At 31.9% G+C, this 17114-nt stretch overlaps 3 protein-coding genes across 5 annotated transcripts; all 3 read left to right on the top strand.

The window, feature by feature from the left end:
• The first annotated feature begins 321 nt into the window (after nucleotides 1–321).
• Nucleotides 322–9031, top strand: LOC107361272 (uncharacterized). 2 transcript variants are annotated; one of them, XM_015928055.3, is made up of 14 exons: nucleotides 322–496; nucleotides 614–715; nucleotides 824–995; nucleotides 1401–1658; nucleotides 1721–2130; nucleotides 4649–4820; nucleotides 4973–5133; nucleotides 5474–6443; nucleotides 6805–6885; nucleotides 6997–7224; nucleotides 7305–7395; nucleotides 7471–7701; nucleotides 7790–7888; nucleotides 8557–9031. In XM_015928055.3, exons 1-14 carry the CDS (start codon nucleotides 452–454, stop codon nucleotides 8609–8611), a joined length of 3075 nt encoding a protein of 1024 aa, XP_015783541.1. In that variant the 5' UTR covers nucleotides 322–451; the 3' UTR covers nucleotides 8612–9031. The 2 variants fall into 2 exon arrangements, with proteins under 2 accessions (XP_015783541.1, XP_015783542.1); XM_015928056.3 differs by having other exon boundaries at nucleotides 8094–9031.
• On the top strand, nucleotides 9028–11100 carry LOC107361273 (uncharacterized). Its single transcript, XM_015928057.3, has 3 exons — nucleotides 9028–9315; nucleotides 9384–10317; nucleotides 10409–11100. The coding sequence occupies exons 1-3, from the start codon at nucleotides 9266–9268 to the stop codon at nucleotides 10550–10552; spliced, it is 1128 nt and encodes a 375-aa protein (XP_015783543.2). The 5' UTR covers nucleotides 9028–9265; the 3' UTR covers nucleotides 10553–11100.
• A 402-nt stretch (nucleotides 11101–11502) lies between these two features.
• On the top strand, nucleotides 11503–16955 carry LOC107361004 (protein white-like). 2 transcript variants are annotated; one of them, XM_089266445.1, is made up of 11 exons: nucleotides 11503–11675; nucleotides 11731–11781; nucleotides 11862–12016; nucleotides 12081–12319; nucleotides 12388–12459; nucleotides 12533–12631; nucleotides 14898–15239; nucleotides 15324–15548; nucleotides 15641–15772; nucleotides 15974–16308; nucleotides 16516–16955. In XM_089266445.1, exons 1-11 carry the CDS (start codon nucleotides 11644–11646, stop codon nucleotides 16829–16831), a joined length of 1998 nt encoding a protein of 665 aa, XP_089122571.1. In that variant the 5' UTR covers nucleotides 11503–11643; the 3' UTR covers nucleotides 16832–16955. The 2 variants fall into 2 exon arrangements, with proteins under 2 accessions (XP_089122571.1, XP_089122570.1); XM_089266444.1 differs by having other exon boundaries at nucleotides 11859–12016.
• The last annotated feature ends 159 nt before the right edge of the window (nucleotides 16956–17114 follow it).

Genomic DNA, 17114 nt, shown 5'->3' with positions numbered 1-17114 from the left:
ATTATATTCATAAATTCATACAAAATAGCTAAACATTTCTATAGCTGATTCAGTTTTAACAAATCTGGTTCGCATGTGTTAATCAATCAATAATTACTTCATTTATTAATTTAAGTTACAAGGAAAAACTTGATTAAATTATTTTTCCCATTATCTTTCATAACCGATAGATAGAGCCATTGATGATGTACATGCTCTCTTTGATCACGTGACTAGAGTCACAAGCGTTAGCAACTGACAACAGAAAGCCTAGAAACGAATCCAAGTCCAAGTCTGAGACTCGGATTTGCTCAACTCTAATCGTCACCTATTAAACTGGATAACTGACAATATCACATCATCAAATCATCAGATCTCAACTAATTTATATACATTTGCAAATGATTCACTCTTAATTGTGATATTTCCCTTACCTCTTTTGTTAACCGTGGTTCACACAATCAAGTAAGCTATGGAGGATTTTCTCATCAAATGTCGCTTCAATTTAAAGAGATTGGTAAGTATCTTTATTAAAATTGATTCTATTCATTTTATTTTTTTCTCTCTCTCTACCTCTATTCCATCAATTTCATTGTCAATTAAAATAACGACTACTTGTTATGTTTCATTTCAGTTGGAAAATAAACAATTTAAACATGTTCACTTGGTAATTGGTAATGAATCATGCGATCTTGATTCATGTGTATCTTCTTTGGTCTATTCTTATCTTTTATATGTAAGTGCACATTTATATTTTGACAACCTTTATAGATTTTATATTCAAAACATTAATGACTCATTTAAATCTGCTCTTATTTAACTTTTTACTCCTCTTGTTAAACAGATATCTAAATACTCGTCAAGCAAAGATCAGGTTACATTACCAGTATTAAATATCAACAGAGATCGTTTATTTTTGAAAAGCGAAGTCGCATTCTGGCTGGAAGAGACACTGCAAATTAAATTTGAATCGGTTTTGTGTAAAGATGAAGTTAACCTATTACGAATTCGAGAAAGTGAGTTAAATCTATTTATCTTTCAATCATTGCTGGGATTTAAACTCAATGATACTGTTTATCGTTTATCCAATTTATTTATAGAGATTTCTATGATTTTCCCTATTCGTAAATAACGATCTTTTCGTTACGACCGAACTCAAAAATTGATTTTCTGCCTATCTCTAATCAAAGATTGGTTGCTAATGATCACTCACTAAGTTTAAACAAACAATTATTACCAACCAGTTAACTAAACAAGAAGCAGAAAATCCGGTTATATGCTGAATAAACATCCGAGATTGTTTCGTTTTAGATTTAGATTTATGTTTACTATGAAAGTTAAGGGAGGAAATCAGTTTGTCGGCTTCTAAAAGAGTTTTCCCGTTTAATAAAATTTCCTTGTTTCTATTCCTCCATTTACAGATGTCGAACAGATATCTTTTACAATTGTTGATCACAATGAAGATCGAGAAATGGAAAATTTTGGTGAAATTGTTGAAATAATCGATCATCACAAAGTTTTGAATCCAAGTCATCAGATTGGAACTCAGTGTGAAATAGATTTAGATGTTGGTTCATGCTGCACTCTGATTGCTCGTCGATATCTAGATTATTGTGAAACTCAAAAAGTTAATCCTGACGTCCAAATTGCTTTAATGTTATATGGGACTATTATTTTAGGTAAATACCTTTGTTGATTATTACCCTATTAATCTAAAAATATCTTCATATATTTTTTTCAGATACTGTTTGTTTCTCCGAATCCGCTCATCGTTTCAGTCAGCTAGATATCAATATTGCCAAACGTTTAAAAAATGTTATTGGCTCTGAAATGTTGACTGATCAAGAAATTTATTCACAATTAATAACCGCAATAGGCAAAGCCTCGTCCATGCTTGGCCTTACGGATCTCTTAACCAAAGATTTGAAAATCATCGATGGAATTGGTGGGAAAAAAGTAGCCCTTTCTTCACTTTGCAATATTCATCTGAAAGAAACTCTCAGCAAGCCAGATATTTCAGCTCAACTGGGTCAATATTGTCGAGCAAACAACTGTCTTGGGAGTATTTTGTTAGCCATCAGGAACGAAAATCCAAATAACGTTGAAAGAGATCTTGCCATTTATTTTTCTTTAGAAGATTTATTGCGAAAGGTATGCGTTATAGTCACCATCTTACCTTTAATTTTACCTTTGTTCTGAACTCATTCCATCTATACACTTACTTCCATTTTTTTTATATTGATCGATTTACAAGGTTGCCAGTATTTTCCTTTTAGATTATAAAATCATGAACCTTATTTTTAAGGGACACCTTTTTCTTATTTCAAACTCCTCTCCTATGATTGATACTTCATTGCTTCTTCATCAATATTTTTTTTTATTCCTTGACAGTAATCTTATTTTTGATGGGCTACTGAAATTGCCAGTCGTTTCTGTGTTCGTTTTATAATACAAAATCTCTGCTTCTTTTCTCATTCTCCTCTTCCTCCAAATCTAATTGTGTTCAAAGTGTAATATTATTTTTCATGAATTATTTTTGTAATCATTTGTGATGTTTTCAGTCCTCCTCTCATCATCGCCATCGTTCTCCGTTTCTTGCAACTCTGTTGATTGTTAACTTTTCTCTATTATTATCATTCGATGCAATAGCTAAGCCCTCAGAACAAATCTGGAACTGGTTGTTACACTCCTTGTCTCACTTCACTTTTTTGTAACCATTACTTTTTTTAAACTCAAGTTCACTCTTTAATGGTTCACTATTACACTGCTGAGTCACGATTTCACGATGATGATTTAACTAAATAATAAGAGTATTATCATCTTTCATTAGACTTGATTTTAACTTTTAAAATGAGCATGTTAGCTATTCACTGTTACCATAGAATCGAATAGTTTGCCTACTTGAGATCGATTTTCTTTCCAAAAAGAGAAGTTAAAGAAGAAGAGAAAAAAAACGAAAATTTAAATTAGAATTGCTATTTTGTTCCAGTTTAATTTGATTATCATTACCATCCAACATCATCTTAAATCATGCTTAAGTATTGTCTGTCCATTTTTGTAAATCTCATAATTCAATCATCATTGAGTTCACACCTTTTCTCATTCTCATTTAGGTATTTATTCAATTTACAATCATAATTATGTTGCAGCATGAAGATGCATCTTTTTGTTCCGCTTTTCATTTCAGTAATGAGCATCAACTACAGTCATTTAAGTCATCATCTTTTACCTTCTGTAGACCTGGAAAAGCATAAATAAAGCAAAGGGGTGACACATCAAAGGAGCAAAGAGAAGCAAATTACAGTAAAGAAAGAGAGACCAAAAAAGATTGGGGAGTTACCGAGAGAAACGAGAAAAAAAACAAAGCTCATATTTTTGCATGTTATTGCATTAATATTGCTAAACTTATCATCACACTGATGATCACCATGAGCCCAGTATTCAACGGAAAGCATTTCAGATACAATTGCTAATATAAACTCCCCTTGCCTCTCAGTTATTCATTTAATCTTTCATTCAATTCTCTCCATTTGTCAACTGTATCATTCACATTATCTTTGCTATTGTCAATAGGATGAGAAACCTTAAAACTTCAATTCTCTTCTACTTATAAGTCAGCAATTGTGAGGAGCAAAAAAAATGTGAAAAAGGCAATCTTTTTTCATATCTTTTTCACTCAATTATGACCAGAATGATTTCAATGATATGGTCATCTTCATTGGTTTGCTCTCATTTCGTTAATTTCATTCTCTTCTCATCATTTTTTCATTCAAACTCCCCTCATTAGGTCTTTTTTATCTGCATAGAGTCACCATAATTACCGTTGTTAAGCCTTTTAGTCTACATTAATTGCACAATTATTATCTTCACAACCTGCCTTTGCAGTTAGGGACTTCATTCACCCTGTTCATGTTTTGCTGAAAAAAAGAAAAGAAAAAATCTTTCTCTTTTCTTTTCTCTCTTAATCCTTACATATTTATTTTTTCAAAACTAACTCAACAACTTTTTCATTTATCAACTCCTTAGGCCACTTACTACCTCATTGCATATGCTTGTGTAATTTGTCGCAGCTCTTCCTTTCTCTTCCCATCTTCATATTAACACCAAATAACTCAAATGATTTCACCAAACAACGTTTCACTAAAACTACTTAATCACTGACATTACTTTTAAATGTTGAACTAGATATTAGAAGTCTCAAAATTCATTGTTTCAACCGATCATTTTGACAGTAACAAGTGCATTAACATCAATTTAATAATTAGAGTACATTTACTTATGCAAAAAATGGAGTTGCAGGAACATTATTAGCAATGTTGATTCTTTAACTTTTTCATTATTTTTCATCGTAAATATGTTCTATTATTTAACTTGAGAGCTGAAGTCCATTAACCTTTTAATATTAAACTTATTTAAGCCGGTGTTTTATGATTTTCTTACTTCCAATCTTATCTTACATTATCACGGACTCAGAAAAGTCCAATATGAAATCAAGTTGGTCTATATTTTATTTTACGCCAGTTTATACGTACAACCAATTTATTTACGCATTGTTAAGATATTTACTCATTTTTTCCGTTTCATCCTTTTTTCCCTTTTTTCCTTCATTATATCATGTCCTTTATAATTTAACTCACCATAAGTTTTGTTTCTTTTTCCACTATTTCAGGTTTGTAATCAACTAGAGAGTTCCGCTTGTGCCCTTGATTTGGAATTATTGTTTGAAAAGGAGAATCTCAAAGTTTACAAGCAAAATAATGTTAAAGCATCAAGAAAAGCCATTCTACCCATGATTGCCCAAATAATGTCAAATGAGCGAGCTGCCTTGGAGAGTCAACGAGGTACATGCTGATTTTTATCAATTTCACATAAAATTGTTTCTTTTTTTCTCACTAACTGTTCTTAGCAATGTATTTGAATGAAAAAAGAATACTAATTTCTTTATCTTTTTAATCTTTTTCTCTCCATCTCTTTTTTTTGATATTATCATTAGCTCATTATGGTTCAAATAAGAAAGCTTCTGAAGATAATGATCCACTTAGATCAAAAGTATCAACAGCTGATGTTGACCCTGACTTTGTGCTTAATTACAAGCCAGAGACAATTGATTTTCCAGAATCTCCGCGAGATTATATTAATGAATCAGCCACTGCGGTAAGATTTATATTCAACCTGCTGTCGATTTTTTTATCACTTTTACCTTTATATTTTTTTTTGTCTTGGTGTTTATCTTTTTCACGTTTCTCTCTTTTTCCATCTCACAACTATTTTATGTATTATTTCATTTCCATCTATCATCCCCCACTCTTGTCTTATCCAGGCTAATCAGTTCACCAACCCAACAATCAACACAGTTAAACCCACCCAATGACTCTTAAACTTTCATTTTCCTTTATCATTAACTGTTTTCTTTTCTACTCAGCATTGTCTAATCCAATTTTTATTCTCTATTTTTCTTGATTCACTTTTCACCCCTGTTTTTCCGGTAAAACAGATAGAAAATCCTGTTGAAATATTTACCAATAATACTAGAAGTAAAGGTAAGAATCATTCAAATCCATCATCACGTACTGTCAACAGTTCCGAAATGGCTGATCAAAGTGATCCTGGTTCGGTAAAGGACGGCAATAACATCAAATCTTCAATACAAACCTCAACACAGTCTCAATCTGGATCTATGTACAACTCAACCCAACAACAACAATCTCAACCTCAATTAGATTCTATGAATGTTTATGGTTCTTATATTGATGATTCTTATGTCGGAGATTTTTCCGGTGAAGTGACTAATCCAGATGTAATGATTGAAGAAACCCCTCAGGATCCAATTTACTGGGAAAATCAATCTAAATTAGTGGACGGTGTTCTTGAATTCAGTTTTGACTCTTTCGGACCTGAATCAATGCTTTTTCCTAGAAATGGGGAAAATCGTGAAGGTGAAGATAACAGTAAATCGCTTTTGGGAAGCTCAGTTAAAGACAGTGATAATGACTTGATGTCAATTACAACTGCCAGTGAACGAACTGATGTTTCCTTTGATCAGTTTACAGTTAATTCAAGTGATCATAACGAGAGTGAAACCGGGGGAACATCTCTCATTAAAAATCAAATATCACCGCCATCAACAACGCCTCAGCCTGTTGAGTTTTTAAAGCGTAACACATCATTAACTCAAAGTCAACGACGAAAGATTCGTCCTAAAATTGATATTCAAGAAATTTTCAACAGCTCAGATGAAACAAATGCTCACGATGATGACCAAACAGTAAACGATTTAATTGAAAATGAAACCTCAAAGGAAGATGGTGATGATTTTAACGATACTAAAGAAAGTAATGATGTTGGTTCAAAATTTGACGAAAACAGTACTTCTTCACAATCTAATTACATTACCAAAGAAGACACCTTTTTTAATGATAATAATTACCTAGAATCACCTGTATCCACAAAAGAAGAATTGGAAGGTACTTCATATGATTCCCCAAAGCAAGCAATTTTCGTTAAATAGCTGCTTCACCTTGCTTTTTGTTGCTCATTTTACTAACCATTTGCAATCTTTGTCTTTCTCGCTCTTTCACAAATCTGTTTAAATTTAACAACATCACCATTTAATCATCAATATCCTTAATGTGCATCTGTCTCAATTTCACGGGGCTTCGTTTTCATGGGTTTCCTCAAATGTCTTGTCACTTCACTGTCCACATTCCTCCGTCTATCAACTAACACACTAAAAAACCACAAACACTTAATTGCTTATTTGTTAAAAACATAGTTAATTATTTGACTAATGAAATTTTCTCTGATTCTTTTTTCATCTTTTTTTAGATACATTACAAAAGCAAGGATCATTAGCCAAGAAAAAGATACTGGTTAACAAAGAACTTTTATCGAATGATGACATGATAAGTATGTGCTTCAATTGGAAACCTTTCACCTAATCAGCTTCTTGAAATGAAACTAAAAAAATTCAAACTTTAACCATTAACTATTTCATTTTATTCCCTCATTTGCAATTAGTTGATTTTCCACATACACAACAAGAAGAAAATCGAGTTCCTGAGTTATCTGCTCAAGAAGAAATGAATGAAACCAGAAGTTGGCGGGAATCATGTCCAATTGGAGACAAGGGAGAAGTAAAAAAGATTGACCTTAAAGTTATCGAACCTTATAAGAAAGTTCTATCTCACGGAGGTTACTATCATCATTACAATTCTGCTCAACTAAACAAAAATAATACAACTCCAGGTATAACATTTTTCATCAACAACCTAGAAAATTGATTTCTCAATGATCATGTTATTAATTTTACATTTAACTCTGATTAGGTCCTGGTCCTGCAATTATCATTTTCTCAGCCTGTTATCTTCCAGACAGATCCAGGAAGGATTATGGCTATGTTATGGATAATTTGTTCATGTAATTGTTTTTTCTTCTGATGAAATTTCGCTCAAAATTTAATCTTGTTTTTCGATTATTTACATTTTCTTTTAGGTACGTCCTAACAACACTTCATGAATTGGTAGCCGATGATTACATCCTTATTTATTTTCACAATGCTGGATGTGCCGGAGTTTCAAGCAATAATATGCCTACCTTTAGCTGGTTAAAGCGTTGTTATACAATGATTGATAAAAGATTGAGGAAAAATTTGAAATCTCTTTTTCTGGTTCATCCCACTTTTTGGTTGAAAACTTTTGTAATTATGACAAAACCTTTCATAAGGTATGTCAAATTTTTTGGTGTTTAATTTTTCCAAATTTAAATCGTAACAAATTATTTTATTGATTATTTTTATTCTAATCTTTTGTAGCTCTAAATTTTCAAAAAAACTTAAATTCGTGAGCACACTTGCCGAGCTCAATGATCTTGTGCCCATTGAAAGTACAGTAATTCCTCCTCCAGTTAAACAGTAAGTAAATATTCTTGACTCTTGATTGTTTTATATGTAAATACAAATTGCTAATGAACATCCTTTCATTAATTTCTTTAACACGTTCCGATTTCATCGTCTTTTCAAATCCAATATCTCATCCTCGCTTAACACGATGACGCTTCTAATGCCCACCGCTTAACATTGCATTAACCTAACCTTTCAACTAACAACACACCATCAGATATGATGAAGTGGCCTCTAACCTTGATAAATGATTAATCTTATCGATCTAATCATATCCTTTGGAAGACACACACTGTGGTACTTTGACTTCTCTTCCTTATTATCATGATGGTTAACTAAACTGAAGAAAAATACTGAAGAGAAGAAAAATGACCAGCAACAATTAATGTCTAATTAATCGAATAAAATTATACAATAAAATCATTAACAATAACTAATTTCCTTGCCTCTGCTGCTACCGCTACTGCTAACTTGAACAGTTATAAATACATCTAACAATTAACGAATTATTTATAAAAAAAACTTGAAATAATATTTATTGATATCAATAGATATTTTCTATTAATATCAACCTATCGATCACAAAAAATCTGATTAGTAACAATTTATAATTTACAATAAAGTTCACTTGCTTCTCTGCTAATTAACTAAACAAATATATTTACACACCAATAAATTAGGGTTGAATTTGAACGGATCATTCGCCAGAAAAAGAAGGAATCTTCAAGGCGCTGATTGGTCTCTCTATCAACACATCTTGGTACCCTCAATCGGCTCCATCATCATTTTTTGCGTCTAAATCCTTTTTTTGTTAAATACTCTTCTTTACCTCTGTGATAAAATTAACCCTGTTTCCCCTTTACAACCCTTTTTTCCTTCTCCAAGAAATATATATAGTTCTTGACCACCCTTATTATTGATATTATTATTATTATAATTAGAGATGTTGAAAAATTATTTTATTTATACCTACCTTTTGGCCTATTATTGCTGGCTGGGTTTCGCAAGTGCAAACACCATTATAAATACAATTATACCTGCGATCACATTTAAAGCCATTTCCAATCACAATGTTAATTGTAAACAAGTTTACAAAGATATCTCTTTTCCCTGTATACAATAATTGTGAATTAGTAAAAGCTAATTTAAACCGTATCACATTTTCAATTAATTTTTCAATTCATCATTTGGGTTAAAGTGTTCCTTCAATACACAATGAACCTAAAATGACATTTACAAATCATCAATAATGTCTTGTCCATTCATCTGAGTTTTCATCGACCCAATTGATTGTTATTCATTTCTTGGTCAAACCAATCGTAATCTTCAATGACAACTCTACTATTTGAAAACATTTGAATCCTGGTTCATCAGACGAGTACGCTAAGGATGCAATTGAACGTTATTGATGGATCTGCTAAATTATTCACTTCTCAAAGGTAATTTTAACATTTATTTGTAAATTAAACGCAGATATTAATTTTAATTTTTTTTCTTTCCTAAACAGGAGAACGCCATCGAGGTACAATTTAACCAAATTAGCATCGGATAATTTCTTCTTAAAGTCACTTTCATTCAAGACATTACCTGGATCAATAATTATTAGAAGGATTGTTATTGTTTTCACCTTTGCTGGAAATGTTTTTAATCTCTATCTTCGCTCAAGTATGCTGTTTACATTGAATGATATCAAATTCAAGCAAGTTTTCGACATTTTTGAACAATCAATTTTCTGCCTTTGCTTCATTTTCATCAGCTCTGGACCTTTTCACATCAACTTGGACAATTTTTATGAAAATTTTGACTCCATTTGGAGAAGGATTATAATTGCTCAAGGAACCGTTTGTGAAACATTCATTTTAAGTGAAACCAAAAGAATTAATCGAGAATTGATTGTTATGCTGTTATTGGGAACAACCATGTTGCTAGGATTTGCATTGCTCGGTATTTTTGGTAAAGATGAACTCTGGCAAGCTTCGATCACTTTTCTTGCATTAGCTTACACACTTTACCTCAACATTGGTTATATTTATATTTTAAGACTATCGGTTGGCTTGATTAAAGCTGGTTTTCAATCCATTGAGAGTCGATTAGAGACCTGTTCAGTCACGTTGGCCAATCTGGGACACGTACGGTTATGTCGGCAAAGTCATAATCAAATTATTCAATTGGTCGATCTTCTTCAAACTACATTTAAGCACGTCTTCTCAGCTTTTATATGTTTTTTTGTTCCTCAATTTGTCTTCGGGTTCTACCAATTAGCTGTATCTTCACAAACCATTTTGATCAATGTAGTCACTATTGGTTGGAATTCTGTTAATTTTTATTTCGTACTTATTTTAGCCGAGGGATTGATTCTTCTCAATACTCTTCCCCAATCATATTATTTGGCTCTTTATCTAACATCTTTTGGGGATATCAGTGGCTTGGTTAAAATTGAGGTTACTATAATTGAAATTAAATTGTTAAATCTTAGTTTACTGAACATTTAAACTTGCTCTTATTCTAATATTTTTTATTCTTGTCTTACAGATCAATCACTATCTCAATTATGTTGCCAGCAAGGATGTCGGATTCAGATTGTGGGGAAATTTTCTAGTCAATAACGAGTTAATACCCAAATTATGTGCAGTTGTATTCAGTTATTTAACAGCAGGAGTTAGTTTCTTACAATGATTTGATTTCCACCAAAAATATGTCGATGCCATTGAAATGAAACGCATTTTAGAGACACTTAATCATAAAAATTTGATAAATGGTTGATTGTTGAGTCACGACAACTGCTGATGGGTGTGAATCATCTAATAATTACAGTTGGCTCACAAGCCATAAACACCGATTCAATTTTTAATCACAATCGAGTATTGGCTTGCAATAACAAATTGATTCCATTGTTGAGATTGTTTCAAACATTAATTCTTGAAAATCTTCGTCTTCAATGAAAATATTGAATCGATAAATTGTGTTTTTTTCATTTATATAAAGCATAGAATGAATTTAGATGTTCAAATAATGAACTCAATTCTTCTTCCTGTAAATTTTTCTTTTTGAATCATTATTTTGTTCATTAAAGCAAATCAATAATATGTATTAGACTGACTCCCATGTAACAAATTCAAAATATGCTATTTGTATATGTATCTCTATGCTTTATCTGATGATTGACCAAAACAATTTTCTCAACATGTACATTGACATGAAATAAAACAAGATTTAAACTGAAATTGAAACATTTTTAATGCTTATTGAATGTATGAATGCACATTGAATGTTAATAAGTTATAGATGTAAGGAATTGAGTAACCATAGCAAACTAAATGCACATTTGATCAACAATTAGTCGGTAATAACTTTACTAACAAAGTGTTGAATAAAGTGGAAACAATCAATGATACAATCAATGTATTATTATTATTATTTACAATAACATGTAAACATAATTTTAGGTTGAGTGTTAGACTGGTTGTTATAATAAATGAGTGACTCGTTTGAATGAAAAAAGGAGACAAATGAATTGATTTGAATCAATTCATAGCTGGGAAACAAAATCATATTTCAACAACAATATTCAATCAATAGCAATTACCTTCTCTATTTGACCCCTCTTAAATGGTCACCATTGATCATGGATGGTCATTGTAATCATGATCATGATTCAAAAGATTGTGCGACATGTTAATGTTTTTGTTTCATCCTTACTTCATTTCAATGTTTCACTTCACCAACAAATCATGTCGCATTGATTTATAGTTAATCACATTCTACCGATGGAAACTGTTCGTAATATCATTGCTCAGAAGTAAGACATTTCTCGTAAGATTTAAAGTCGTTTTCATTGTTATATTTACTTTCAGATCAAAGTTATTCGAAAAATCAAAACAGTCAATCTTTTGGATTCAATCAACGTAAGTTATCCTATTATTGCTTTAAATTAACCCTGATTCCCCGATTACTCCCAAAACTATAAACAATTTATTGATAGCAGACCACAAGATAGCCTAAAAGGACCGATTGACCTGTCTTGGATCAATGTTAGTGTTTACAGCAATCAGAGTTACTTCAACCAATTTATTGGGAATCTACAAACAAAGTTCAATTTACCTTCAAAAGGGATTCAACCACACCAAATAATAAATGACAGTAAGTTCAATTAGATTCAATTGTTTGCATGAATCATCCTTTATTCACTTTTGTAACCCATTAGTCTCAGGTGAAGCTAAACACGGTAATATATTGGCAATTATGGGCTCAAGCGGATCGGGTAAAACGACTTTACTCAATGTCTTGACTGGACGAAATCTTAAGGGTTTGAATGTCCAAGGAACCATCTTATTGAATGGTAAACCGTCAACAGTTGAAAGAATCACTTCTTGTTCAGCTTACGTCCAACAAGATGACATTTTCTTGGCCAATTTAACCGCTCGAGAGCATTTAATGTATCAGGTTAGTTGATTTATTTGCAAATTGTTAGTAATTATCTTCTAATAGTATTAAAATACTCAATTATCAAGGCCAAGCTTAGGATGAGTCCCGACACTAGCCAAGATGCAATCATAAAACGGGTTGAAGAAGTCATATTGGAGGTAAATCATTTTGTTGATTTATTGCAACTATTTTAAAATAATTAACCTAACTTGTTAATTTCATAACTAATAGCTAAGTCTAACTAAGTGTGCAGACACAATAATTGGTTTAAAAGGATCGAAGAAGTCCATCTCTGGAGGAGAAATGAAGAGACTTGCTTTTGCTTCAGAGGTTCGTGTATTATAAGTTTTGTTTCCATAATGCATGTTATGCGGTTAAAAGAACACAATTGTAACATTTATGCACAAATTCACACAAGTAATGAAAGAGAAATGGGCTGAAGCGGATAAAAATAGATTTCTCGCAAATTTAAACTCTGTAAGTTTGTAGAGACACTAAAACTGAGTCGATTGGTACTATTAACCATTTCATCCGAAGGACAGTTTTCGAGAAAATCGAGTTTGAAATTGAAACTTCGATCGCCTTTTGTGCAGTTGTGTAACCAGATCTCTGCAAGAAACTCATTTTGAAGATGTGACTTTTGGTGGTTAACCAGAATATGGACTAATTTCGTGAAATATCATTTTCTGTTTTCGGTAAAACAGATCAGTTCGATTTTTAGTTAAACCTGTCGCATTCTGTGACCTGACAAGATAGAGAGCTTAAACTTGTTCTTAGCATGTTATTAATTGATTGTGCACATTGTGGATTGAATAATTTTTCCGATGTATCAACAGTTCTCTTAATTTTGGCCATTGGCCTGAAAAGTTTGGCCCTCGATATTTCGAGAATGGCAGCACTTACAATCATCTTTCTTCGACTAATTATTAGATTGTACTATGAACTGTAACATACGATGAATAAATACCTACGAAAATTTGAGCTAATTCATTTTATAGACAATACTCTTCTAGTACACAAGATTTATTTTTGAATAACTATTTATCTTTATAAATCTGACAACGCAATTAATACAATGCTGTAACTTATTTTGTAGGATCTTAAATAATTCCTTATTTCAGTATATTACTGTCCATAATAAAATCTGATATTTGGTGAAAGAGAGATGCTTGTAAGTGCTGCCATTCTCGAAATATCGAGGGTCAAACTTTTCAGGCCAATGGCCAAAATTAAGAGAACTGTTGATACATCGGAAAAATTATTCAATCCACAATGTGCACAATCAATTAATAACATTCTAAGAACAAGTTTAAGCTCTCTATCTTGTCAGGTCACAGAATGCGACAGGTTTAACTAAAAATCGAACTGATCTGTTTTGAAAGAAATCGAAAATATTACTTTTCAAAATATGTACATTTTCTGGTTGATTATCAAAAGGTACATAAGCAAAATGAATTTTAACAAAAAATCTGGTCACACAACTGTACAAATGGCGATCGAAGTTTCAACTTTGAGTCCGATTTTCTCATAAACTGTCGATCAGAGGAATTTTTTAATAGTACAGTAAAGTACCAGATAATGACAGTAACTTGAAATAGCTTATTCCTACTATTCGCCGGGCAGTGTATTGAAAAAATACAGATTTTTTAAACCCCTCCTTAATTAGGGACCATTGACAAATTTACTGTCACTATCTGGTACTGTCATTATCTGGTACTTTACTGTATCAATAAACTTAGTTTTTATGTCCCTACAAACCTGCCAAATCTCAACTCTTTACTCAAATGTTCGAGCCTTTGGCAGCAGTCTTTGCATTACATTAAACAGTTTAACCAGAAAATTGGTTTATTTACCAAGAAATGGGTTTATATGAGTTTTGCTTGTTGAATAAGTTGTTTCTCGCACATTTACAACCCAAAAATCAAGACCCAAATGCACTAATGGCAATTTAATGAATCGAACTAAATTATTAATTGCTAAAGAATCAAATTGGTGGATGAATGATGATTGTAAGTGAGTCCATTCTCGAAATATCGAGGTTAAAAGTTTTAAACAAAATGGTCAAAATTAAGAGAACTCTTGATAAATTGAAAAAAGAATTCGTTCCCTAATGTTTACTATGTTAACTTTTATGGACCAATAATAAGTTTCAGTTCTCTAACTCTTATAGCCGCAGAATAAGGCCGGTTCAACCTAAAATCGAACTTATCTGTTTTGCAGTAAACAGAAAATCTTATTTCTAAAAATAAGTTTGTTTTCTGGTTGACCATCAAAAGTCACATTGCGCAAATAAGTTTCATGAAAAAATCTGTTCAAACAACTGTAGAAAACGCGATCGAAGTTTCAACTTTGAACTCGATTTCCTCGAAAACTATTGATCAGAGAAGTTTATAAATCGCACTAATGGACTCAGTTCTCATTTTTTAACAAACTAACAGACCCCATAATTGAACTAAGCTAATGTTTACCCGTTTTTGCCCATTTTTCTTTCAGTATTTGTGTCAGTTTGTGCATAAATGAGACAATTGTGTCTTTTTAGTAACAACCTGCAATGTTATGCATTTTACAACTCATAAAACTTCATTCTTCTCAGTAGATTCTAACTAATCCATCAATATTATTCTGTGATGAGCCAACTTCGGGATTAGACTCTTACATGGCTTACAATGTTGTTTCTTTGTTGAAGTCAATGGCCAATTCAAAACGGACCATCATCATTACCATTCATCAGCCATCATCTGATATTTTTGCCCTTCTTGACCAGCTTCTTTTAATCTCGGAGGGTCGATTAGCCTTTATTGGTACATCAGCCGATGCTCTTAAATTTTATTCATCACTCGGAATGGAATGTCCATCAAATTATAATCCAGCTGATTTTTTCATTCAAAAAATATCAATCTCTCCTGGTAATGAACAAGATGACCTACAAATGGTTAATGTAAGAATCCTTTTACTAACTTCCTAACTTGATCACTTTTCAGTTTTCATTTATTCACTAACAATGTATAATTGATTTTTACAGATGATTTGTGATGAATTTATTGAATCTAGTTATGGACAATCATTGAAGAAACGTTTAACTCAATCAACATCCATTACGAACAGCGATGCCTATCAATCCATGTTTGGTCATTCATTAGTTTACCGATCAACCTATTTAACCCAATTTTGGGTTATTTTAAGTCGATCTTTTCTCTGTAATTGGCGTGAATATTCAGTTACATCAACTCGTTTCTTAGAAACAATTGTAAGCAAATTCGAATCAAATTAACTCTTGTTTCATTCTTGTTCAACCAATTGTTGATTCACTTAACTTATTTTTCACTCTTAATTCAATAGGCTCTATCCTTGATTATGGGCTTTATTTACCTTCGTCAGGAGTATAACCAAGAATCCATCATGAATATTACCGGAGCATTGTTTATGATATTGATAAATAATACAATTACACCAGCAGTTTCCGTGGTCAATGTAAGTCAATTAATCTTCAACCTTTGGTAAACTTGTTTACCAACCAAAGGTCAATAAGACTCAGTTATTAGCCAATTTTTACCAAAACAAGCCTTCAAATTACTAGCCTAAAATGCACTCCATGTATCAAATCAAAATTTACGCTCAACTATGATCAACTAACTAATCATTTGATTTATATTTTCTTCCTCATTCCTCAAGACATTTTGTCATGAATTGCCAGTCTTCGTCCGTGAACACAACAGTGGATTATATCGAGTCAATGTCTATTTCATTTGTAAAACAATTGCTGAATTGCCTTTCTTTTTAATTTTACCTTCTATCTCATTAACAATATGCTATTGGATGATTAATCTTAATCCGAATGGGACTCGATTTATGGTGAGCTTGGCTTGTATTATTTTAGTCACCAATGTATCGACATCATTTGGTTATTTGGTTGGATGTTTATGCCAATCATTGAACGCAGCTCTGTCCATTGCTCCGACAGCGATCTCATCGCTTCTTATCTTTGCTGGTCTTCCAATAAATCAAAGGTATCAATCCTTTAATTTCATACAAAATCTCAAAAATCTATTCAAACCATCCAATCCATTCTGATGAGATTGGCTCATTTTCTGGTAAACCCAATCAATATCTTGAACTGTAGGTGGTAAAATTTGAACCCTGATTTTTGAGGTTATGTAGTTATTCATTGTTAAAAGCGGATATTTTATGTTGGGTTTATTTGTACTGTCCAATAGATCGATCCCTAAATACATTGCTTGGGGTAAATATTTATCCTGGCCTTACTATGGAAATGAAATTTTGGTTGTAAATCAATGGAAAGGTGTCAAAAACATCTCTTGTCCTTACTGGCTTAACAATCGATATATCACTTCAACTCCTTATGGTCATCAAATTATTGATTGTACGGTTACTGGTGAAGGTGTTATTAACAAATTGTCTTTCTCGGTTGGGAATGTTAATTTTGACTTTGCAATGTTATTTGTTTTGATTGTTGCCTTTCGTTTGACCGCTTTACTTGGACTGCACCACAGAGCAAGATCATTTAGATAATGTTTATTAAAACCAATAATCGACTAAATTAACTGTAGATTCAACTTATTATTTATATTAATTTTTTAAATTTTTCTGACCCTTGATTGTAAAATTAAACAACGAGTGTTTGTTAGTGTTTGTATTTCATTGTGTTTATTTTATTAGAAAACTAGATTTTTCATGATTCCCTCGAAACCCATTCTCTTACCAAATCTTATAATCTGATGATCAAATCTACTCATTTACTGATTATTGAATCAGTATTGAATGTCAGTCAAAATGAATTGCATTCAAAATTATT

The sequence above is a fragment of the Tetranychus urticae genome, chromosome 1, assembly GCF_039701765.1.
Source record: "Tetranychus urticae isolate SD_2017Ah chromosome 1, NJAU_TeUrti_SD_1.0, whole genome shotgun sequence".
Taxonomy (NCBI): domain Eukaryota; kingdom Metazoa; phylum Arthropoda; class Arachnida; order Trombidiformes; family Tetranychidae; genus Tetranychus; species Tetranychus urticae.
This window is presented reverse-complemented; position numbering and strand designations above follow the sequence as displayed.